The sequence below is a fragment of the Lactuca serriola genome, chromosome 6, assembly GCF_051521515.1.
Source record: "Lactuca serriola cultivar US96UC23 chromosome 6, Lser_US96UC23_V15, whole genome shotgun sequence".
NCBI classification, from domain to species: domain Eukaryota; kingdom Viridiplantae; phylum Streptophyta; class Magnoliopsida; order Asterales; family Asteraceae; genus Lactuca; species Lactuca serriola.
The window spans coordinates 199,993,763-200,019,910 of NC_136413.1; the positions used below are offsets into that span (position 1 = coordinate 199,993,763).

At 38.1% G+C, this 26,148-nt stretch overlaps 1 protein-coding gene across 1 annotated transcript; it reads right to left on the reverse strand.

The window, feature by feature from the left end:
• Positions 1–10,279: 10,279 nt before the first annotated feature.
• LOC145057789 (uncharacterized) lies at positions 10,280–14,517 on the reverse strand. Its single transcript, XM_079005687.1, has 4 exons — positions 14,323–14,517; positions 13,227–13,620; positions 10,908–12,851; positions 10,280–10,540 (listed from the first exon to the last, which is right to left on the reverse strand). The coding sequence occupies exons 2-4, from the start codon at positions 13,583–13,585 to the stop codon at positions 10,480–10,482; spliced, it is 2,364 nt and encodes a 787-aa protein (XP_078861813.1). The 5' UTR covers positions 13,586–13,620; positions 14,323–14,517; the 3' UTR covers positions 10,280–10,479.
• Between the last annotated feature and the right edge of the window lie 11,631 nt (positions 14,518–26,148).

The window sequence follows — 26,148 nt, forward strand, 5'->3', positions numbered from 1 at the left end:
TTTGAATTTGAGATTCTAGGATATGTTTTACCGTGATAACATTTGATACACTTGTGTTTTGAAATGATTTATATGAGATATGTTATGGTTGAAAAATGAAAGAAAAATTGTTATAAATTTTCACTTCGTTACACCAGCATTTTTGTCTCACATTCAATTCTTTTTTTTTATCAAAGAGATACTAGAGACTTTTATGATAAGTGAAGAGTTTGCACTTCGTTCCATAAAGATAATGCCTCCATATCTTTAATGTGAATACTATTGCTGCCAACTCCAGATCATGAGTAGGGTAGTTCTTTTTGTGCTCTTTCAGTTGTCTCGATGCATGTGCTATCACCTTATCCCTTTGGGTTAGAACACAACCTAACCCAACTCCAGATGCATCGTTATAAACTGCAAAGTCTTCAACTCCGTTAGGTAAAAAAAAAAGAATTGGTGCTTCACACTTCATCTTTAGCTTCTCGAATGCTTCTTCATGTTTCTCACTCCAAGTATAAGTAGCTCCTTTATGGGTCAAAGTTGTTAACGAAGCAGCTATCAAAGAAAATCCTTGGATAAATTTTCGGTAATATCCAGCTAATCCCAGAAAGCTTCGAATCTTTGTGGGACTCTTTGGTCGTTCCCACTTCATCACAATTTCAATCTTTGTTGGGTTAACCATTATTCCTTCTTGGTTAACCACATGACCCAAGAATTGGACTTCTCGAATCTAGAAATTACATTTGGAGAACTTTGCATACAACTTCTCCTTCCTTAGAACTTCTATCACTTCTCGCAAGTTCTTGCCATGCTCCTGCTGGCTCTTTGAGTAAACCGAAATGTCATCTATGAACACTATCACAGATTTATCGAGGAATGGTTTACAAACCCTGTTCATCAAATCCATGAATGTTGTTGGAGCATTGGTTAGTCCAAATGACATAACCAAGAACTCATAGCGTCTGTATCTCGTTCTGAATGCATTTTTCTCAATATCTTGTTCTCTCACCTTCAGCTGATGATATCCTGACCTAAGATCGATCTTTGAGAAATAGCTGATTGAACAGGTCGTCAATCCTTGGCAATGAATACTTGTTCTTCACCTTTGCCTTGTTCAGCTCTCTATAATATATGCACATCCTTATGCTTCCATATTTTTTCTTTACGAGTAACACCGGAGCTCCCCAGGATGATAAACTAGGTCTAATGAAACTGTTCTCCAACAACTACTTAAGTTGCTTCATAAGCTCCTTCATCTCCGTTAATACTAACTGGTATGGTGCTTTCACTATTTTCGTTGATCCTGACAACAAGTCTATTTGAAACTCTACTTGTCTATCAGGGGCAATCCAGGAAGATCTTCGGGAAAGACTTCCGGATAATCATACACCACTGGTATTCTTTGCATCTCCTTCTTCTCTTTCTTAGCATCTATCACAAATTCCAAGATGATGTACATCCTTTAGACAAACATTTTATGGCTTTCATCAGGGAAATGATTCCAGAATTTACTGTGCGTTTGTCCCCGTGCACCATAAATGACTCTTTTCTAGGTGGGTTTACTCTCACGATCTTCTTCTTGCACAGTATATCGGCATCATTGGCCCTAAGCCAATCCATTCCTAGTACCATGTCAAAGACATTCAACTCAATGGGTAACAGCTCCTCGTGGAATTCATTTTCGTTCAAATCGATGACGATGTTTTTAATTCACTCACTAATAAGTATGAATTTGCCACTGGGAATTTCTACAACTAGATCATTATCAAGTTTATCTACAGGGAATGCTAGTCTTCCACCAAATTTGTGTGATATAAAGGAGTAATTTTCTCCGGAATTAAAGGATATATTGGCAGACAAGCCATTTACAAGAAAGGTACCTGAAGCGACATCCGCTACATCCTTTGCGGCTTCCAGGGTCATTTGGAAAGCTCTGGCTTTTGGCTTTGGTGGAACATTGGGCCTTGCTGCCTCCTTCTTCTTCGAGTTGTCCCTCAAAATGTGCCCTTCTTCGTGCACCCGTAACAGACTTTCTGGTTGAAGGTGCACTCATTGGCATAGTGCCCAGGCTTTCCACACTTAAAACAGGTGACCTCTCCGTCACATTTCCCAAAGTGCTTCTTATTGCACTTCTCGCACCACTTTGCTTCGCTTCCTCCTCCTCCAAATTTTCTTGAACCAGACTTGCTCTTTTTGTTGGATTTTTATGATCCATCGAACTTCCTTTTCTCACCAACCTTGGCTCTCTCTAGGCCCTTCTCCCTTATCTGGGTCTCAACATTCTTAGTAGCCCAAATGGCGACTTTCAAAGTGGTTGTTTGCATGACCATTGGACCAAAGTCCGCTGGTAATCCATGGGCAAACTTGTTGACCATGGAGAGTTTAGCTGGAACTAGGTAAGGAACAAACTTCATCTTCTCTGTAAAACTTCGGTGACACTCATTCTTCCCTTCTTCAGATTTTGAAACTCATTTTTGATTTCCATAAGATCTCGCTCGGAGCAGTATTGCGTTTCCGAGTCCACTTCAGGTTCTTGCCATTTCGATCTATACACCAAAGTATGTGAATTTAGATCATTATTTATGATAGGCGTTTAAATCTTTCACACCCCAGAACCGAGAACAGCGGAAACGTTCTGGGGTAGAGGACGTCATGTAATGTATCACAACAATGCAAAGTAGTAAGCAAGCAACAACATCATCCATTGCATTAATAGTATAATTTTAATTACATTTGAGTTCTTTCATAGTATAATTCTACAAAATGAATATTCAAAATAAAAGACGAGTCTCGACCGCTCCGTCTTCACGGAACCTGGTAGTCGTACCTGTCTATCTGTGTCCTGGGAATATAAGTTATTTTGAAAGAGAGTATCAGCAATAATGCTGGTGAATTCATAAGTATTTATGTGACTTTGATTTGTAAAACTGTAAAGAAAGACCTACAATGTTTGAAGGAAAGTTTGTACCAATGAACATGTTTGTAAGTAATTGTAAACGTTTGAAAACTCTAGAAAATCCCATATTTTCTACTAGTATAAAAAGTAGCCTTCTACCAAGACCCGACCGTTTTGAATGTTTTGCTTTTAGAAATCCAATATTTTCCCATAAGTGAGTGGTAGTTTAAAAGTCCCAAAAATGAACTACAATGGTGTTTTCATGCCTAAAATAGTAGGTTTGTGTACATATAAAATCGCTAAGGTATTTGATAAAACTGTAAATCAACGTGTTGTTAATACTCCATGTGAGTTTTATAACCATGCTAATGACCCAGACTGCCTGTAACAACGTTCTTCAGGCGTTGGAATGTTATGACGTTTGTCACCCCAGACCTGCCGGTCTAACTGTAGCTAACAGTTTAGGTGCGAGATTGTCAATCCCGTATAGATCTATACACAAATATCACGCTCCCCCTACAAGGGATTATGGTATATAATACAAGACTTAATAATGCATACTCGAAAGTACGTGAAATGTCTCACAAAACCTAGTATAAAACATATTTGCGTATGAAAATGTCAATTTGTTCTTGTATATGAAAATATCTCTTTGATATGGTACTTGTAGTATGTAAAATTTCATGAATATCTAGTACACTATCTTATGTAATCGTATCTCTTGTAATTGTATGTCTTGAAATTGTATGCCTTGTAATTGTATGTAACCGTATCTCTTCATATAGTATGTAATGTATTTGTATAGACTCATGAATAAACTGACTCTTGTGTGATCCCTTGTACTTGGAATGGTAAGTAGTATCTCCTAACTATACCTATTATAGTCTCTAGTATTGTATGTGTATAACCGAAATATGCCTTTGCTACGCAAAGGTACTAAACCAACTGACGGAAACTTTTATGTCTACATATGTACATATGATATATATATATATATATATATATATATATATATATATATATAACTAATATTTAGACGACATTCGGACGAATAACCGATGCCCTAGGGCCACATCCCAACGAGGAAAAGGAAATAAAGCGAGCTAGCCGTCTTGAGTCCTTCAAACATTACTTATATAACTATACATATATAGGCATGCATTTGCCAATATAAAAATATAAAAGAAGTTTTGTAAAACCTTTGAAAAGTTTAATAAATAAGAAATGATGACTTGATGTCAGTTTATAAAATGATTTGAAAGCAGCTTGTTTGATAAGAACAGTTTTAAATATAGGAAGACCTTTGTTAGAAACATGATTCTAACAGCGTTTGAAAGGAATCATAAAGTATGTAAGGCAGTTTGATAAAGAGTTTTTAACATGTAAAAATGTTTGTCGTAAACTATTATAGTTTTTCCAAAAGTTTGTTTCGTTTGTATAGTAAACCCTAGTAAAATGCTCACTCGTTATGTAAAGTGTAACTTTTGTAGTGACATAAATGAACATATATACTCAAAGTATAGATAAAGTGTTTGATTCGTATATGTATAACAACATATTTAGTTTAAAAAGACAAGATGTTATCGTGATATATTTTGTGTACGAAAGTTTCCATGTAGTAGTTATGAATCACATATGGTTTACTTGATAAAAAGAGTATATAATGAAACTTTAGGTTACACATGATAATAACCGTGTGTTTACTTGTATTCCCCCCCCCCCCCCCCCCCCTTAAAAGTGTATAAAAAGAATTGATAACACATTTGAAAAAGTAGTTTATAGGGGTATGAACTCACCGAAGAAAGTGCATGATTTGAAGAAAACGAGCTTTTTTTCTCGGGCGGCGCCTCGACCGGAAAGTGACGAGTTTTTTGAGAAACTCGGGGCTTCGGACCTTCGTCGGGGCTTAGATATGAAAACGGGAAGTCGGGATATTGTCGGCACAAAAAAACAAGGTGAAAATGTGAGAGAAGTGAAGAAAATGAGCAAGGATGGCCGGCACCCTCGCATTCTATTTATAGGGTGCTGAAAGAGGGATTACGTTGGGCGTACATTCGGAGTACGTTAGGCGTACTCGTTACGTTGGGCGTAATTTCGGAGTACGTTGGGCGTACACGACGTCAGCACTTACCGCATCCTCGGGCGGAGCATTGGATGGGACTCGGAGCGACGTGGACGAACCGAGGCCTAGCACCCGAGTACGATGGGCGTACGAGGGTACGCTGGGCGTAAATCGTCTTGGTGTGTGTGCCTTGAACTTGTAAAATCCATAACTTTCGCATACGGGCTCTGTTTTTGACGTTCTTTATATCCACGCGAAGGTGAGAAAATACTCTACAACTTTCATTTAGACTCCGTCGGCTAATTTTGAATTTTATTTTTAATTATATTTTAATTAATAGGCCGGGACACGATAACTTCGTTAAAAATCCATAACTTCTTTATCCGATGTCTGTTTTCGTTTGTCTTTTTACGATTGACCTACTATTGTCGAGACCTTCAACTCTCGTTTAAGTTGTGTCGGCTAAAAATCGCTCGATCTTTATTTCGAGTTTTTAGTTGTCTACCGTTGTTACAAAACTTAGAAAATTTGTAACTTCTTCATACGAAGTCCGTTTTGGGCGTTCTTTTTATGCATGGTCACGGTTTAACATAATCTACGACTTTCGTTTAGATACGTAAGGCTAAAAATTATTGTATCGAAACTTTGCGTTTTACGTCTATCAGCGTTGCCGGGTTTTTTTTGTCGCGAATCTTAGATTGGTCATAACTTCTTCGTTATAACTCGGATTTTAGTGTTCTTTATATGTACAAAAACCTTGATACGATTCCTACCACTTTATTTAACCCAAATAAGATTTTAGGAAAGTTATATTTTGGCCTAAATTTGACTGGTGTTACATTTTATTGTCTCAAAATATCGGGTTGTCACAAAATCCACCTTATCATTCTGAAACGTTACATGCTAGTTCTAATATCGTAGAATGCTTAGAATCCTAAACACGTAAGGTTTCCAGATCCGGTCGGCAATAGACCATAGATCTGAACAAATAATAGCATATAAGTCAAACATAAAGCATTTAGCACATAAAATCATTTTAGACATCTTTCCTAAAATAAACTAGTGTTCATGTCTAAAAAATAGAAGACACTCGCCTCACAATCATCGCTTAGAATTCTAAGTTTAAGTCTAGAAATCATACAAATTCCTAGTTCGCTTAAAACTAATGCTCTAATACCAAATGTGACATCCCCAATTTCACGTCTAGAAAAAACCGATTTGTTTATGCTTCATTTGAAAATCAGAGTATACTTTTAAGAAAAATGTTGCATAATTTGTTCCCAAATAAAATATAGATAAGAATTTATCAAATCATTTATGGATAAATGTATTTCATTATATTAAAAACCTCAGGATGTCATTATCAGTACAGATCAAAAGCATAAACAGAACAACATAGGCCACAAAACAACATAAGCCTCAAAAACAACATAGGCCTTACAACATTCTATTATTTCTACTGGCCTATAATCTACAATCTCTCATCAGATCATCACATCTATGCTCTTGTGTCACTACCTGTAATACAAAAACTGTGTAGGTCGGGCTTGGGAGCCTGGTGAGCACATAGGATTTTCAACCCACAATAGTTAAGTTTATTAACTTCATCAAATAAATCAACCTGATTACCCGTTCCCATTATCCTCACTTTATGTCCCTAAAACATCTATCATAAGGGATATATCCTAAGGATTTCATCGGGATGGACACTACTGCTAAAGGGGTTCCTCAGGAATAAATGTCTGTAAGGCAACCATGATGGGGATGGAATACACCGGTGAACACATCTTTCACAAACACTTACAGGTTACGAGCCTGCTAGCGTTCTACTGGACTGTCTAGAAAAGTCTGTGATCGTCATCCATACTCTGCTAGATGACTGGATCATCGTAAACACCGAGGCCTCTCATCATTTTATTTTATAACACATCAACTATTTCATCTACCCATATTTTATTCATCATATTCGTAAATATAAAAAACATATACAGTTTGGATCTGAAAAAATAAAAGAAGCTTAGATCTTTCATCTAGCATAGATCTAAATACTTATACAGTTTATATCTGAAAAAAAAAAGTTTAGATCTTTCATCCAGCATAGATCTCAGGTAAACAGATAATATGCATACATAACACGTAATTTATATAAAATACTTCATATCTATGTGTAAGATGAAAGTAACTATGGACTCACTTGATAAGGTAGTGATTCCAACTTGGACAACGTTTCGGTTCGACGAAACCGGAAGGTTTGCTTGAAAACCGGGCTCTACAGGGGCAGAGCTTCGAGCCGAAAAAATCTTTTTCTCGGAGCCTTCGGGCTCTCCAGGGCTTTCTTCTAGTGCTAGGAAGATTCTATGGGTTGGGGAGTGTTTAGAGAAAGAGTTGAGAGAAGAAGAATGGGTTTTGGTGTGAAAAATGAAGGAACTCTCGGGTGGTATTTATAGGCTGGAAAAGTGGTGAACTCGTCGAGTTTCTGACCCCCAACTCATCGAGTTTCTGGTCCAACTCGTCGAGTTGGTGCCACTTGTCGTCATCTGGTGGGGAGAAAGTAAGGGCTCAGATCGTGCCACGTCACCCACTTCGCAGCAACACCATTCCGACTTCTAAACCCTGTAACTTTCACATACGAACTCCGTTTTCGACGTTTTTTATATCCACGCGTAGGTGGGAACGTGGTCTACAACTTTCATTTATACTATGTTGGCTAATTTTGACTTTATTTTTAAAGTTATATTTTTAACAGGCCGGGACAGGATAAGTCCGTTAAAAAATCATAACTTTGTCATCCGACGTCCATTTCCGTCTGTCTTTTTATCGTTGAGCTCCCATTAACGAGATCTTCGATTCCCGTTTAGGTTGTGTCGGCTAAAAATCGCTCGATCTAAAATTTGAACTCCAGGCTGCACACTAATTTGTCAAATCTTAGAAAATTCATAACTTTCTCATACGGAGTCAGATTCGGACGTTCTTTTTATGTACGCTCTCGGTTTAATGTGTACTACGACTTTCGTTTAGATTGCTAAAGCTAAAAATCATTTTATCGTAAACTCACTTTTTACGTCACACAACGTCGTGTCGGTTTTGTCGCGAAACTTCGACTCGGATTTCGGCGTTCTTTATATCTCCAAAATCCTTGTGACGACCACTAGAACTTTCTTCATAGATATCGAGTTTATCTATATTTTTATTTTTTGCGCTTATTTTCATTCATAATTTGTTATATCTTATAAATAAGTTTAATGTACATAAATTCACATAATTCACATAACATTCAAATAATTCTTCTTTATTACTTCAAGATAAGTTACATTTGTTGACCCTAACTATTACATCACCGTATCAATGCTTAGCCTCAAAACACGGGTTTTATAGGGTCAAACATAAAGATCTAAAGTTTCATGGACTGATGATCGATCTCGTAGCTAATGTCAAACTGTCGATCGCAACCTTGCAGTGTTCTTCAAAGTTCTTATGATACTTGGAGCGGCGACCTAGCGGTGCTGGCCTAACTGTGGCTAGTGGTCATTTTCATCGTCATAGATTGCATGAGTGGTGAAATTGGGAACGGGAATGAGGAATCCACAATCGTAATGTCCGTGGAGTGTGTAGGTGGAGCGGTGAAATTGAAAAGTGAAAAGTGTGTGTGAGTCGTGACGGTCGATTGGTCAATGGAGTTATGACTATGAGCGGTGAAAAGGGAAAGCCTTAAAAAGGGCTAAAATTTCTTTTATTTTAAGGAAAATTACTTTAATAGATAACGAAGTTTCTAAAATGTTTAAAAAATATCATTGTTGTTTTTTTAGTACAAGAAATACCATTAAAGTATACTTTTTGTACATAACGAAGTACACATGTTCAAATAAAACCTTATGGTAACAGGTTACTTCAAATAAACGGAAAAATGACTTAAAAGTGTAATAAAGTTTTCAAAATGTTTAAAAAATACCATTGTTTTTTTAGTACAAAAAATATTAATGAAGTATACTATTTGTATACATAATACTAATGGAGTACACATTTTAATACAAAAAATATCATTGAAGTTTCCAAAATGTTCAAACAAGATCATTGTTATTTTTTTAGAACACTTTTTGTTAACCACATTGTTGTCGGATTATGTAAAACACAGTCATCGGGGATCATGCACCGTGATATCAGGTCACAACAGTTTGCACTCTTTTTTATTCTCTTGCTCGATCGTTCTTGCGGTAACATGAGAAGTAAATGGGTAAAAGAGAAACAAAATTTTTAAATGTGGATGTAGAGAGTATGAGTTGCTTTTAATTCTTTGGGACCGATGAGGGATGAATGGTCAGCAACACTCAGCATCATGTGGTTGAGTTGATGATGATTTGTAGTTAAAGTAAAGAGGAGAAGCATATGTGTTGGAGCACTTGAACGACTTGCATCCTAATCGATGAATTCTTAGTTGTGTTTTTCTATGATGGTATTTAGATACAAACCGATCGAGTGAGAGAATCAAAGAGAGTGCACAACCAGTGTGAAATGGTATGACGGTGAATGTTCTTCGGCGAATGTATTCTACATAATCCGGAAACAACGAAGTTAACAAAAGGTGCTCTGAAAAAACAACAATGATATTTTTTTTGAATATTTTGGAAACTTCGATGATATTTTTTTTGTACTAAAATGTGTACTTCGTTGACATTTTGTGTACAAATTGTATACTTCAATGATAGTTTTTGTACTTAAAAATCAATGGAATTTTTTAAACATTTTGGAAACTTCGTTACCCTTTTAAATCATTTTTCGTTTATCAAAGTTTTCTTTGAACACATATATACTTCGTTAGTATTTTTTGAACTTTTTGTAAACTTTGGTACCTTTTTAAGTCAGTTTCCTTTTATTTTATTTTGAATATTTAATATTTTTATTTAATAAATAAATTTTTTTTAACGACAAATATAACCTACTCTTATTATATTACTCATAAATTCACTTATGTCGCTAACGAAACTTGAACCCTCAACCTCAAGGAGGAAGGGCAACACCTCATACCACTTGGCTATAAATCCTTTGGTAAATAAAATATAAAATATATTTTTTTAGTTAAATAATTAATGTAATTTGGTTTGGTCTAAACTTCATGAGACCAAAAACCAAATTCAAAATTCGGTTCGGCCTCGAACCAAACCAAAAACCGAATTTGAATATGGTTTGGCCTAAAATCAATTTCGGTTCGAATTGGTTAACGGTGTTTTTCGGTTCCAAACCAAATAATTCCCACTCCGACGGCTACTATTGTGTGTCAAATTCTATGATATATTATGTTAGTCTGTTAGTTAAGTTTGCTGGGAAAAAAAAAAAAAAAAAAAAAAAAAAAAAAAAACTCATTCAATTGATCATACCTTTTTGCACTGTGCGTAAATGTGTAACGTGCAAATTTCCTCAAACAATGACTAGCCACCTATTATTTCATTGTATCCAAAAAAATAACCAAGAACCATACTTACTGCTTTCTATCAAAGTAAAAAACTTCACATGAATTCACCACTCGCTCACTCAAAATTGTATGTCTTCACCCCATCTGAATCGATACAGCTTCAAGACTTGATAATGCTTCATGACTCTCTACCTCTCTGTTCAACATTATATAAACCCAATTTAAACTCAACAAATAATATCCTAAAAAACCACATAATACCAATGTACTTCATTTTTCACCCATAATAGCAATGTACTTACATTTTATTTTACCAAAATTACATAACCCATAATAACAAATTACTTACAATTCTTTTTACATAATACCAACATACTTACAATTCCTTACCTATACTTTCATTTCTTTACCAATCAATTATTGCAATAACATATAAACTACATTGCCTTTATTGGTACCAAAAATGCAACAACATTGGTATTATGGGCAAAAAAAAAAAAAATTAAGTAGGTTGCGAATATTGGTAAAAAGTCCCTAATAAATTTGAAAGAGAGAACACATACTTGCATGTCTTTTTGTTGTGACCCAAACCCTTGCATTTACTACACTGCATCTGCCTTCTAATCAGCTCAAGGGACCCCGCCTGTTTGAGCTTTGCCCGCCTACCTGGCTTGCCAGGCGGACGTTTAGCAGGAGGAGGTGTGACAACAACAACCGCCACGTCATCACCATCTACCGGATGTTGACCTCCTTCCACATCAGGTATCGGATAAATGGACTCCGCATACGTTTTCCTATAACTCTCGGCCATAAAATACCTGGAACAATAATCATACACGCTTCTACCAATACACTCAAAAACCGCAATCGCATGACAGCATGGCAGTCCAGTCAGCTGCCAGCCTCTACAGCTACAATCCCATTGACTGATGTCAACTATCTCAACAACACCTTCACCATGCACCTCAAACACACTGCTCTCTGATGGCAACACCTGAAACATTCCCGCTTTTGAAGCTTCCGTTTTAAGCTTTTCCTCCATTGATGGAGTCAAAGTTGTAGTCCATCTGTTTGAGTCGACTCGTCTTTTATAAATCAACTCCATTAATTTCCCTCTTAATAAATCGATCATGTGGGTGATTGGTAACTCAACAGCTTCAGAGACCCAGCTATAAAACAGCTGTCCGAAATTAGATGTGATATGATTATATCGCGTTCCATCAAAGAACACATTCGCCCAATGTTGTGGCTCACTATTGAGCACCCAATCGTATGCTTCGGGTGATATTGCTTTTATATCTTGAACACATTGTTCAAAAGCTTCAATCTTTGGTGCGTAGGCTGCAGCGTATAGATCTTGAACCATCAAACGTCTCGCTTCATGTGAAAATCTTGTTTTTAAATCGTTGTTGAGTTTTTCAGAAACGTATCGAAGACAGTATCCGTGAAAGCACTCGTTCCCAAAGACCTTGACGATTGACTCTTTTACCCCCGGGTTGAAATTCGCAACGAATGTGATGGGTTGAGATATGGGAACGCAAGATTTCAATTGGGATAAAAACCAAAACCAATTATCATCATCGTTTTCATCATCAACAACAGCAAAAGCTAGAGGGAAAACACCATCATCGCCATCTGCTGAAGTAACAATTAATAAAGTCCCTTGATATTTCGCATCGAGCGGGATGTCATCTAGAAAAAGCAAAGGGCGACACCCTTGTTGAAACCCTAAAATAGACGCGTGAAACGAGACAAAAAAACGATGGAAACTTGAATCCGGTTTTGTGTCGAATGTAGCTAAGCTACCCGGATTTGTTTCCATTATTTTTTCACAGAAAAAGGGTAACTGGGAATACGATTGGGAATATGAGCCTTGAAGCTGTTCTTTTGCGATTCCTTTCGCACGCCATGCTTGCGAATAGTTTAACTTGACACCATATTCGCGTTCAATGTCAGTGACTATATCTTTGGGTCGATAATTCGGGGAATTTTTTAATTTTTCTTTTATAATATTTCCCACCCATCCTTTTGTTGCACGATACCCTGCTTTTGCAGTGACACCTGTACACGTATGCTCAGGGTTCATTTTCTTGATGCGAATCAAATGAGTTGTTTGTAGTCTTGAAACGTATATACGCCATGGACACCCTTCCGATTTACATTTGACACTCACGCGATGACTATCTGATTTTTTGTATTTGTAACGAAATCCATGGGCGATTGAGAATTTATGGAGGGCTTCACGAAACTCAGCAAAACTAGAGAATCTTTGTTCTACACCTGTTATTGTGTTTTCCCATTGTGTTGCGGCTTTATGTTGTTTTTCCCAATTTGAATTCAGAGGAAATGGAAATGGTGAGATTGCAGTTTCTATGATGGGTAGATTGAAGGAATCGGTTTCAGTTGTGTTTGTGTTTGTGTTTGGGTGGTTGTCTGTGTTGCTTGTTGTTGTGAGAATAGGGCTAGATGCAAGAACAACTGCTTCGGATGCTGTTGTCCTGCTTGATCTGTAATGTCAGTTTTGTAAGAGTATGTATAAGTGATCATCACTCGAGCAAATGCAAAAAAAACTAGTACGATTATTGTATGTTCCAAACAAGAACTATTATTAAGCATACGAAATGTGCAGAGCTCAAAACTAACATTAACAGCTTTAAGATTATGTTATTAAAGTATATGAAAAACTTAAGCTAACAAAATTCAATTAAGCATGCTAATTAGTCCCAGAAACAGTGGTCATCTGGTTAGTTGTTTAGTGTAGTAGTAGCATCAGAGTTGTTCATATGGTAAAAAGATTTGGAATTTAAGCTTCGAAAAGGAAACATCTGAGTATCTTGCAAGAAAAAAAAAACGAATGAAAGAAATAACAAGTGCTAAACTACCTACTAGCAGTAGCAGGCATGTTGGAGAGATTTGGGGCTACCCTGCCACTTTCATTTGGCATGACAAAGACGTCAACTTGATCAGTGTCAGCAAAGAAGTTAATCATGCGCTTAAGATCTTTGTCTTTAGATATCATGATAAGTGTCTTTTTGTTTCCAGGGAGAAAGTATTTGATCAACATGTTGTCAACACTGTATCCAAATGTTTCTGCTAAATCCTGTTTGAAATCAATTACTTGTGTATCTATATCAAGATCAACAGCATATGCCTCCCCACCACTGTACGACATGGAACCATCTTTTTCAGTCTGAAATTCACCTCCAGACTGGCATATAGCTATAATTTTCTTTGCTGACATTGAAATATGCAGAGGCTAATTCAACAAAAAGTTATCTGCCAAAGACAAGAAAGAAGCTTCAGCTCATACTGCAAGAAATCTATTCTATTTATCTTTGGGTGTAACAGTTTACATACGATATTAAACCTTAATATGTTAGAATGATAGTTGAAACTTTTGAGATTTGAGACTTGAGAGGCAAAAAGATTATCAATCCCAAAAGCAAAGGTGTTCAAGAACAAGTTTAATCTTATTTACAGCAAATCAATCTGCACAGTGAAGGCAACTGTGGTTTTTACAATCAACAAACTGTCAGATTAGCGATAGAATTGGACATAAAACTCAATTTCATTCTCAAAAGTCTCTATATAAGTTTAGTAAGCTTTCCTAAGCATCAAGGTTAGAAGCAACCACTAAGAATGTCAGAGAAGAGAAAATTTGAAAATTGTGAACTTTGAGAGGCGAAAACGAGAACTTGGATAAGAAAAGAGGGCACTTTAAAAATAAAAAATAAAAACAGACGATAAAAAGGGGGGAAACCGATAAAACCCATACCACAAGTTTTTGAAAAACATAGCAAAGGTATTCAATTAAACCCTACATACATACTACATATAGTGAATCGTTTATTAATCGAGATTAGAGAAAAACGTCCGGTATCCATATCAGAACACTTAATCAACAAGGAATCAAACTTGGTGCTGTTTTGGTAAATTGAAATAACCGAAGCAAAAAATTAGAACAGAGAGAGGAATCACCTTAGGGTTTTCGAACTAAAATCAATCAGTCTTCAAGCGAATTATATGATACTAGTAAGAGCAGGAAAGCAAAGAGGGATTAGATGAGGGCGATTCCGTTTCAGTCGCTCAACTGAGAATCATTCTTTTGATTTTCTCTCTGTTGCCCCAACCACCCTTCTCGTTTTGCACCTGACAACTACATTTTTCTCTTTTCTACAATTACCCACAAATCTTTTACTATTTTATAAAATAGACAAAACTGCAGAAAGGTAATATGGTTAATCAAAAATTATCATTTTGGTCCAAAATAGTTTGAAGTATTAGTACCAGAGGACCAAATTTTTTATTTTGTTGCGAGTCTGATCCAATTTGTTTTGAACTTCTTTATAATGACGATTTTTCCTTGATATTTTCTTTTTTTAGTTTTTTAATTAATTTAATATTTTTCTTAGACAAATTTGCAAAAAAATGTCCTTGTATGCCTTTTTTTGAGGTTTTAATCCAAACCATAATTTTTTTGGATTGGTGGTCATTTTGAAGTAGTTTTTTTTTGCGTTTTTGGTCCCTCGGTAAATTAAAATGACTTTAATGCCCTTGGGGTATCTATTTTTATTTCATTTTTCTAAAATCTTATATTCATTTATTTATTTAAAAAATTAAAAAATAAGTGGCCCCCCTCCCTCCCTCCCTCCCTCCTCTCTCTCTCTCTCTCTCTCTCTCTCTCTCTCTCTCTCTCTCTCTCTCTCCACACCATCAACCCAATATTTATGTGTTTTCAAGAACTCAAGAACAACCCACCACACTCCTTCTTAACACCTTTATTTCTCTCCTCTTTTTTAGATTTCAAAGAAAGATGTTTACACCTTATAGGAATCTTCAGAATCCACCAAGTCATTACCGAAAATTTGTATGATAATCTTCGGTTTGGGGACCTGAGAGGGATTCAATGACATATTGATTTAGGGGTATTTACACCTCCTACTTGTTTGTGCTTCTCACAGCACCTCAACACCTACTTTCCCCAAATCTTCGACTCCAGTGATGTTATCACTGATACCCAAATTAGCAAAAGCTTTAGCATCATCAGAATCGTTCCCATCAGCTAATTTGGACGTTTCTGAGGATAATGGGGTAACCTTATAACCATCATCGTCATCGTCGACCAATTTATCAAATAAATATTCGTCGGTATCCTCCACCTGGTCCTCAAATGCGTTATCCCTGTATGAATTGAACTCAATCTGGTCCTCAAACAGCCCCACTCCATCTTCTTCCCCGCCTAGTCTTCTTTACCAATTCTAGACTAGAAAACCTGCAACAAAGATACAAATCCACCACCTCCACCATAAGCATCCATCAAACCCATCAAATCAATGAATCAAGATGAAAAGAGATTAGATACAAAAAAATGAACAGAGAAAAGGGAAGCATTAAATCGAAAAGGGGTTTAACTAGAAGGGTTAGGGGGAGGGTTTTGATCGGACCCTGTGAGGGTTCGATTGCCTTCATGATCTCCGATCGCCTTCTGAAACTCACTGATTCGAAGCCCATGAAATCCTTCATGGGATGAGATACAAGGAGCAAGAAACAGAGAGGGAGAGAACTTCCAAGTCATAAATGAATTTGAATTCACTATCTTCTACCTGGGTTTTGTATGAAATTTTTTATTTGAAGTGAGTCCTGATGAAAAGCAAAGAATAGAGAGAAAGTAAAAGAGAGAGAGAGAGAGAGAGGGACCACTTATTTTTTAATTTTTTTAACAAAAAAAATGAGTATAAGATTTTACAAAAATGAAACAAAAATAGAAAATAAATACCCCAAGGGCATTACAGTCATTTCAACTTACCAAGGGACCAAAAACGCATCGAAACTATCTCAAAAGGACCACCAATCCAAAAAAATCATACTAACTTTTTGCAATTTTGTCTTTTTCTTATTATAAAAAAAATAACCCTCAACCCACCATCTCACTTTTAACATACTAACTCTCTATATATCCTCTCTTTTCATTAGACGTCGGAGCACCACCATTTTCTCCGAAGCACCGTCTTCCTACCACTAAAACCACCTCTGACGCTAGAGCACCATTGTTGGTGCCACCTATTTAGACGTCGCCCTTTGTCTTCTTCATTTTTCGCCATATGTGTTTATCCGAACAAGCTTCAATAACAACGAGGGGAGAGCGAGAAGGGAACAGGAGGGAGGAGTGATAAACCCTTATTGGACCACCACTATATGCAACTGACACCACCATCTCCTTGCTACCGCTCCTTCCCTAGCAACGATCGTGGTTGAACCCAAAGGTCTTCTCATTGATAATTGTCGGTCCTCCAGAATTAATGTTGACTTCGCTGATGAACTATTCCTGCTACTTGTCCATAGGTCTTCCAATCCATACACCTGAACTAAATCCACCAAAGGAGCCAAAACAAACCACTGAACCACGTCCAGCAAGATATGACCCACCGATAACTCTTGGCATGCAAAATGGCATATGAATATTCATAATACATAAATTAGAAAAAATAGAGAAATAAACAAAAGATACTACCTACCAATACCCAACAAGATTCCAAGGAAGATACAACACCGATCAAGAACAATTTCGCCACAACATCAATGCAGAATTGGGGTTCAAATTGCATACTAGAGATTTATTGTGGCTCAACCTTGACCTCCAGAGGAACGATGAACGTTGGTACCTGAACTCCCTCCACATCCAAAGCAGGACAACTGGACCTGAAATGACCTGGCTGGTGATAGTGAAAGCATGCCTGCTCCCTCTTATAATCCCGTTGCACCTGCCCTCTTTCCCCACACTTGAAACACCTGAACCTGTGATAAGCAAATATGTGAGTTCCCCCACACCTGGCACACACCTCATGATTATCCTGACTTCCAGTACACAGGTCAGCAACCTCAGTACCCTCGTCCTCTACTGAAAGAGCCCTCTTCCTCTTTCCTAGTTGTGTCCCCACAACCAAATCTCCCCTATTATCCATCTCATTAGCAGAACCTCTCACAAACTGCAAAGTTGCAATTTGCTCCTCGATCATGGTAATTACCCTACTAGCAACCCGATCTACGACACCGGACAATTCTTCTTGCAAAACCTGAAAAACCTCCACGGCAATCACCTCCCGCATCTGATCAATGAACAACACAGGCCTATCCTGGCCACTAGCTCCCGATCCTGACCTGGATCCCGCCTCTAATCATCTCATCATCACCATATTGAACATAGACCATGGATATATCAGATGAAATGCATATCATACCAGGGGATCCAACTCCCAACAGAGCCCTAAGGGTTGTGAGTTCCTTAATATGCATACGTATCCTGTGCTTTTAGTAGTACGGGCCCATACTACCCCCACACCTACCCCTATTTTTCTTTGGTTATCATCACAACAACCCTAACAATACGTTGAACATTACCATATACATGCACTCCATCCTCACTTCCTAAAACAACATTAAACATAACACAACTGGCCGTCTAACCCTACACAACTCAACCTACCGCTAACTGCCACACGACCCTTCATTGATGCCAGATAACTATCGCATGAATACAATCACATGTTGCACAGCTTAAACAATCTTATACTAAAAGATTCAATCGTACAATAGTTGGACTCAGACAAGAGTTGTGCAGCATAACCAAATCCCTTATCCTAAGATCATTTAAACCATGTAGCATTTGACTTAGCATATTCACTCAATAGTCAGTTCACACGCGAAAGAGTCATACAACAATCAATCAAGTATTCTATAAGAGACAATGCATCATATGTCAGGTAATTCTACCATACAGTTCCTGAAGAATCCTTACCTATTACTAGCATGTTCTTCTAACATATCATAACATAATCTTAATTAACTATGTGGAAATTTGGGGTCTACTTATTGGCTCCGGCTGATCATACACATCGCGTACTCCATGATTATTTTGAAAACCATTCGAAAAGTACCAACACACTAACGACTAACACATATACAAACAACATGCATACAGAGCCTTTAACATGACTAGACCGCCTTATAGGCCTTCAGCCTATCTGGACCGCTTACAGGACCTTTAGCATGACTGGACTACCGCACCAGGCCTTCAGCCTATATGGACCGTCCTCCGGGCCTTCGGCCTAGCTGGACTGCCTCGGAGGGCCTACAATTTATCCGATCCTCTTTGGGTGTCTTGGCCTTCAGCATAAAGCAGGATCGTATCAAGCCAACCAACCATCACATATCAACATATAACATAATCAACCACAACTAGTATATACCGGCAAACATACAGATCTAACAGATCACTACAGCATAGCAACATCCTATCTACCAAGATACAGATCTAACAGATCACTACAGCACACAATCATACGATAAACCAGGATAACAATCCAAAGGGTCGGCCTTCGTGCCTTCGACCCGTAAGTACAGTGTGGAAAACTCAGCATGATCCAAACCTAGGCCCAAACCAACAATCTAAAGTCCCAAAGTCTAATTAAACATCCTAGACCCATACATGGCCTAGTTTTCCAAATTGGGCCCAAACCCCTACATCGGTCTTACCCTAAGGCCCACTAATTTTCCGTACTCCAAAATCTTACATTCAGGTGGCCCAACAAGGCCCCAAGCCACTAAGACCAAAGAATAGCCCAAATACAAAGCCCAAACATGTGAAGTCCACTAGACTGAGTACACAAGGCGTACTTAGCACGTACGCGTAGCGTAGTCGCTTGAGGGCTTATGCGCTAAGCGTACCTACTTGTACACCCAACATACTCACCCATTCAGCCCAGAACTTGATTTCAACACTTAATCCCTTAAGACATAGCTCCAAAACATAGATCTGACTTCCTTGAGCTGGATTATCATGTAAAGTTGCTAACTTTACATTCGTGCATGGCTAAATGAAGCTCTTAAGCTTAAAGAGGAATTAACAAGTGACTTAATGCATGCATGTGACCAAAAATCCCATAAAGCTTGCACCTTTATGCTCAAGGAGTCCAGAACAAGCTCATATTTAAAGGAACAAGCCCTTCAAACGTCTTAACTCTTCAATCAGCCTAAAATGGGACTAAAAGCGTAACAAAGAAACTATGAGGAGATTTAAACATCTACAACCCAAGGTATGAACTTGATACCTCAAGGATATTGCAACAAGTGAGATGATTATGGGTCTATGACCTTCATTCCAAGCAAAGCACCTTAAATCGTCAAAGCTTCCTTCACAATGAATAAAATACCCACTAAGATCCTATCAAGGGCTCAAGAACACTGCCAAGAAAGCTTAAGGGGTGATTTAGGGTTTTAGGAGGTATGGGGGCTAGTAAAGAGGCCAACCCTAGGGTCTTAAGGTGTTTATATAGGGTACCACACACTTAAATTAGGGTTTCTTGAACTCCTCATACGCCCAACGTACGGGGTCAAATCTTCACGACCAAATTGCTGACTACGCTCAACGTACGCCAAGGTATGCCTCGCGTAAGGGTCCTCACACGAGTACACCCTGCTTACTCCCCATGTACACCCCACGTACTAGGGTTTTTCCCCAAAACCCTAAATTCTTCCGAAGGCAATAACTTCTTCATTATAAATCCGATTCTGGTGATTCTTATATCCATGAAAAGGTAACGAAAAGCTCTATGCTTTTATCATCTCATAATCGCCTTAAAATTTCCCGAACAAAAATCCAATTTCCATAAAGGCCTGAGCTGACATTTTACCAAAATACCCCTTGGATTCAAAATACAAACTAAGCCCATGGATCATCTAAATTTACATCACCCACATCCAAAAGGTCTGGATCTCATTTCCTTGAATATTGTAAGCCTGATAATACCCAATCTTTGGCCACCATCCTAGAATAGGAAACGATTCAAAACAGAGTGTTACAGTGGTAATCAGTCTTCAGCTTACTTTTTATATAGTTAAAAACAACTTTAATATTTTGGGCATGTAATACAATGTTTCACTTTTTATGAGGTTGGTAGATAACCCCTTTTTTCAATCCCTGGTTGTTTTATACTTTTCTGCTTGCATGGTTAAATTGTGTAGTTGTAGCAATAGGATTTCTGAGGATCTTTGCATGATCAAGATCCTATAAAGATTCTACCTTATAAGAACTCTTAATAACTTGTGTTAAGAATGATTTATACTTCAATCGATAGATTATTTAATAGATAATTGAAAACAAAGAAACAAATGAACACACAATGGAATCAAACAGTGTCGAATGATTAATATGCTCCACCTCATATGAGCTCGATAAAGAACTACAATTGTAGAGGCGTGCTAGGGTTTGAATATGATTAACCAAAAATGATTTCAAAAAAAACCTTAACAATAATAATGCATGCATGCATTATATATACTAAACCCTAATAACAAAACACGACTGGACAGGCCCAAACCGAGTAAACAAATGGACCTAAGAGCTAAGCCCAATGACGTAACCTATTAGTCTCAACAATCTCCCCCTTTGCGTCGATTGAGGCAAGAGATCATGTTGGTTAAGCGAGAGTGGATTTCTTCACAGTCTTGAATATCTTCGGTATGATGGCAAGAAGAGTTTGGCGAAAAGTAATGTACCACCGAAGCATATCCGTAAAGTTCTTCTTATCATTTTCACTGTTATGTTTGCACCTGTGTATAATATCAATAATATGCTCCAAACAAGAAGTGGAAAAAAGGTGCTTATCATCGAGAGCAAACACAAATTTTTGAGCTTCGCCTTGAGAGAACATGATGATGTGATACTTTGAATCAATTTTGCCTAACCGCATTCTGTTCACATTGCCCCTCTACCCAGTTGGTTTGATAGTGGGCTTCTTCCTGAAGACGCTTGCAATCTCTTGATCCATCTTTGCACCTCATGAATGTAATAGGCTAACATTCGCTTGATATGGTCAATAATGGGCTCATACTGTAGTTGATCAAATATCAGAATGTTGTTGAGAAGGATCCAATCATGTGGATTCAGATTCGGTAGATCGGCCAAAGAGATCATATGGACTGAATTGTCAGATCCTCGGGTCACCCTGAATTTGACATTTATAAATGATCCTCCATGAGTTGGTTTCAATACCTTGACTGACGTGATCTTCTGTGCGCTCCAAGTCAAGTATTGTGGTTGAGAGAATTCAAGATAGTAGTTAATCAAATCTCGATCAACCTTCGGGTCAGGAGAAGGAACATTGGCTATTGGATCGAAACAGTGAAACACAAATGCCTTACGCATGATAGGCATATCAAATTGAGAATATTTGGTATTCTCACAGTCAAAAGAAACGACTGGTTTAATCCAATGAGAGCTGGGAGAGTCAATTGCTTCTTTGATTAATTTCTCCAATGTCCACAGTGGAAAGAGAGCTTGTCTACAAACCAAAGTGTCATGAACTTCTTTCTCTCTTCTCTCCCTTTCTTCTTCTACTCTTGTAATTTTGAGATTTTCATCAATCTCTCTGTCTCGATTTTTCCTTCTCAGAGCATCCTCTTCAGTATCTTCTTCTTCATCACTTCGAACGATAATGCCCTTTCCTTTGTCCTTCACACTAGGACCCGAAGCTTCATTAACCTTCGGTCTAGTGGTAACTTTTAGATTTGTAGGAGGTTTTTTGGGAGGATTTTGATCAGATTCTCCCCCTTGTTGCGGAGTAACAATAGGCTCTGTAACACCCTCTATTCAGCTCAGAATTTCAAGAGCAGGAAGCAACTTCTCAGTCAGGTGGTTTCGAACCGACAGAGTAAGAACCAAATCGTGCACATTCACAAGAACCGACAGAATTGAGAAGACATCACTAACACAACTTTTGATTACATCTCGCTCTGTCTTGAGAGAATCAATTTCCTTGTGCGCCTGACTGAGCTGAACAGACTGGACTTCAAGCAAGGTAGTTCTGCAAGCAAGTTCATCCATAATCTTATTCTCCATTGCAAGGTCAGCTTGGAGTTTGTCAAGACTACTAGTGATCGAAAGAAAATTGGTTTGATCAGTTTGAAGAGTCTTGCATACCAAATAAAATGTTTCTTTCTCAGCCTGAAAAGACTTTGAAAGCAACTCAATAGCAGTGTTAACTTTGTTGTCATTGGTCTCTACGGCTCCTTGAAGAGATTCCAGAAAAATCTTTGAGTCATAAATAAGAGTGGCTACCTCCTCTGTTGCTTTCTTACATGACTGAGTAGAGGCATCCACTGCCTCGGTTGCCTTCTGGATCGATTCATCATGCTTTTTTAGTGAAGTTTCAATCAGGTCTTGGATAGCAACATCAGAATAAGTTGTGGTAGAGGAAGAGGAAGATGAAGCAAGCAACTTTTCAAGCTTTTCATTGAGATCTTTTAACTGTCACTTCGTAACAGGAGCATCATCATCATCATCACTCTGAACCTGATAGGGACTTTAGTAAAACGAATCGTATTCGACATCATCTCCACCAAGATCTAGAAAAGATTTTGTAGAAGGAGATGGGGAAAGAGGTTTGGATGTGACAGGGGTTTCGGTGCCTGAGGTAGGTGCCCCCATATCAATGTAATAGTCTAGGTTAACCTTTGTAACCCGTTTTGAAATAATAAAAGTGTATTATTTGAGTATTATGTGTTTTGTGCTTAATTGCTTAATTATGTGGTTTGATTAATTAAGAATAAAAATAAGCATCAAAATTAAAGTGTGAGATAAGCCCGATATCTTTTCATAAAGTTTTAGTGGTCGAAACAAGGATTCCGGAGATAAAAGGAATGCCGAAATCCGAGTTATAACGAAGAAGTTATGACCTGTCGAAGTTTCACGACAGAACCGGCACGACCCAGCGCGACCCAGCGCGACGTAAATAGTGAATTTAAGGTAGATAGATATCTATACTTAGTGATCTAAATGAGAATTGAAGATCTCATCGATAGTAGTGCAACGACGGAAAGACGGACGGAATCGGAGTTCAGATGAAGGAGTTATGAATTTCAAACGGAGTTTTCCTGTCCCGGCCTACTAAAGATAATATATAAGTAATATACTTATAATATATTAAAAATAAAGTCAAAATTAGCCAATGAAGTCTAAATGAGAGTTGTAGAGCATAATATCACCTTCGCGGCGATATAAAGAACGTCGAAAACGGAGTTTGTATGCGAAAGTTATGAGTTTCTGAAGTTCGGGGTGCGAAATCCCAAAACTGTCAGAGACCACGACGTGGCAAGTAGTGCCACGACGTGGCAAGTGTCCTGACACCTTCGGGAGGCCCCCAGATGCAACTTGGGATGACGCATGCAGTGACGACCAAGACCACGACGTGGAAAAAGGTTGCCACGACGTGGTAAGGGCCAAATTTGCCCTATAAATAGATTTAAATGGCCAGCCGTTTAGTGTTGCTATTTTCTCTCTTCTCTCTCCCGTTTTGCATCGATTTGCGTGCCAGAAGTACCCCGAAGCCTCGGTATTATTCTCGAGCCCCGAAGCAAGTCCCGAGATCCCGAAGATCCCGATAAGTGCGGTTCCCGAGCCGAAGCTCTGCCCGCGAGAAGTTTGATTTTTGTAAAGATCTTCCAGATCTGCTGAGAATTACTACTTCTACAAGTCGTAGTGCTGTCCGATCATCTTCTGATCAAGTGAGTGTATACTACCTTTCATAAACACGATAATAATACAAGTATGGTTTGAGTGTATTAAGTATATTGTTGTTTATATGTGTGAGTGTGTAGTTACTTTCTTCTATCTCATAGATATGATTTATTCTCTATGAAATACGTGTTATGTATGTGTGTGTGTGCCTCATTTGTTATGTGGAATATGTATTGATTAAAGCATGCTATATAGTTTTTTTTAAACTATGTATAAAATGTATATTTTTTATCTACTAATATGTTGGGTAGAACATGGGTAGATAGTTGGTGTGTAATAAACAGATGAGAGGCCTCGTTGTTGTTTGATTTAGTCATCTAGCGGAGTTTAGATGATGACCACGGACTTTTCTAGATAGTCTTGTGGAACATTAGCAGGTTCGCCACCTGTAGGTGTTAATGAACTTGGGTGTTCATTCGCTATACTCCATCCCCCTCATGGTTGCCTTATTTGACTTATATTGCTGAGGAACCCCGGAAGCATGTGTAGTCGCCCCGATGAAATATTCTTAGACTAGGTCCCTTATGTTAGTTGTCTTAGGGACATAAAGTGAGAATAACGGGAATGGGTAATTGGGTTATTGTTGGTTGGTGGAAATTAAATATAATTATTTATTGTGGGTTGAAAACCCTATATGCTCACCAGGCTCCCAAGCCTGACCCACTCAGTTTTATTTGTATTACAGGAAGTGGCGCGAGGGCATAAGATGGATGAACCATCAAGTTGTTTTGTTTACAAGTCTGTATATGTATATATTTGTTGAATGACTTGTAATGTTATCGTTTATGCTTATTGGTCTGTATCGGAACATGACACCCCTAGTTTTGATTATATAATGAAAATACATTTCTTTTATGAAATGCTTTGGTAAACATTGGTTTATCACGTTTTGTTTTTGGGAACAAATTCCGCAACCCTTTCAAATCAAAAGGATTTACTCTGAAATTATTTTAAAAGCATAAATGAAAATCGGTCTTTTCTGGCCGAGATTTTGGGGATGTCACAGTTGGTATCAGAGCATTAGTTTAAGCGAACTAGGAATTTATAGGATTTCTAGACTTAAACTTAGAATGCTAAGTGAAATTGTGAGATGTGTGTCTGTTATGTTTTAGACACGAGCACTAGTTTATTTTAGGAAAGTTGCCTAAAATGCTTTTATGTGCTAAATGTTATATGTTGCCATATATGATATTATTTGTTCGGATCTATGGTCTGTTGCCGACCGGATCTAGAAACCTTATGTGTGTAGGATTCTAAGCGTACGTCTACGATATTAGAACTAGCATGTAAACGTTTCGGAGTGATAAGGATGATTTGAATATCTATCGTGAATGAGGATCTAATTTCACCTTATTCGGTGTGTAGATCAAAAATGGTATGAACGAGAAGTGGAGTTGGAAATGCTGACGAAAACAGGAATCAACCACCAGTGATTGAGCGAATACCTGTCGTAGCAGCAGCACCTGAGCCAATAACCATGGCTGGTGTGCAATTGATGATTCAGACGATGTTGGATCGTCAGATGGATGAAACTAGGCGGTTGCTTCAACAGAATCGTGAAGAACTGTCAATTCATGTGGAAGAGCCTGAATTAAATGAAGGGCACTCGGAAGGTGGAAACTTCAGTGGGTCTGTTGGTCAAGCCAACCCACCGATAGTTAGGCAAGACAACCATGATGGAAGGAATGATGGAATGGGATGCAAGTACAAGGACTTTCTAGCTTCCAAACCATCGACCTTCAATGGAAAAGAGGATCCGATTGGAGTTATGGATTGGATCTCCAAAATGGAATTGGCCTTTATGACTTGTGGTTGCAGAGGCAAGTTGCAGACTATTTATGCAGTGCGTCAGTTCCGAGGTGGAGCCGTTCGTTGGTGGAACACTCTAGGGAAGACGTTAAGCCCTAATGAGCCACTACAATTGTCATGGACAGAGTTCTTGGCGCAGTTCAAGCGCAAGTTCTGCTCGGCTCAAAATCTGTTGGAGTTGGAGAATAAGTTTTTGGCATTAACAAAAGGCAGCATGTCAGTTGATGAATACACCAATAACTTCACCGATAAGATGGAGTTTGCCTTGCGTATCGTCCCAAATGAGCTGACAAAGGTGGACCGGTGTGGGAAGGGACTCCCATGGGAGTATGAGGTGCCAGTATGCCAGGCACATACTCTAGAGGCAGCTATCTGGGCTGCCAAGTCTGTTGAGAACATGATTAAGGGGAGAAACACCGACA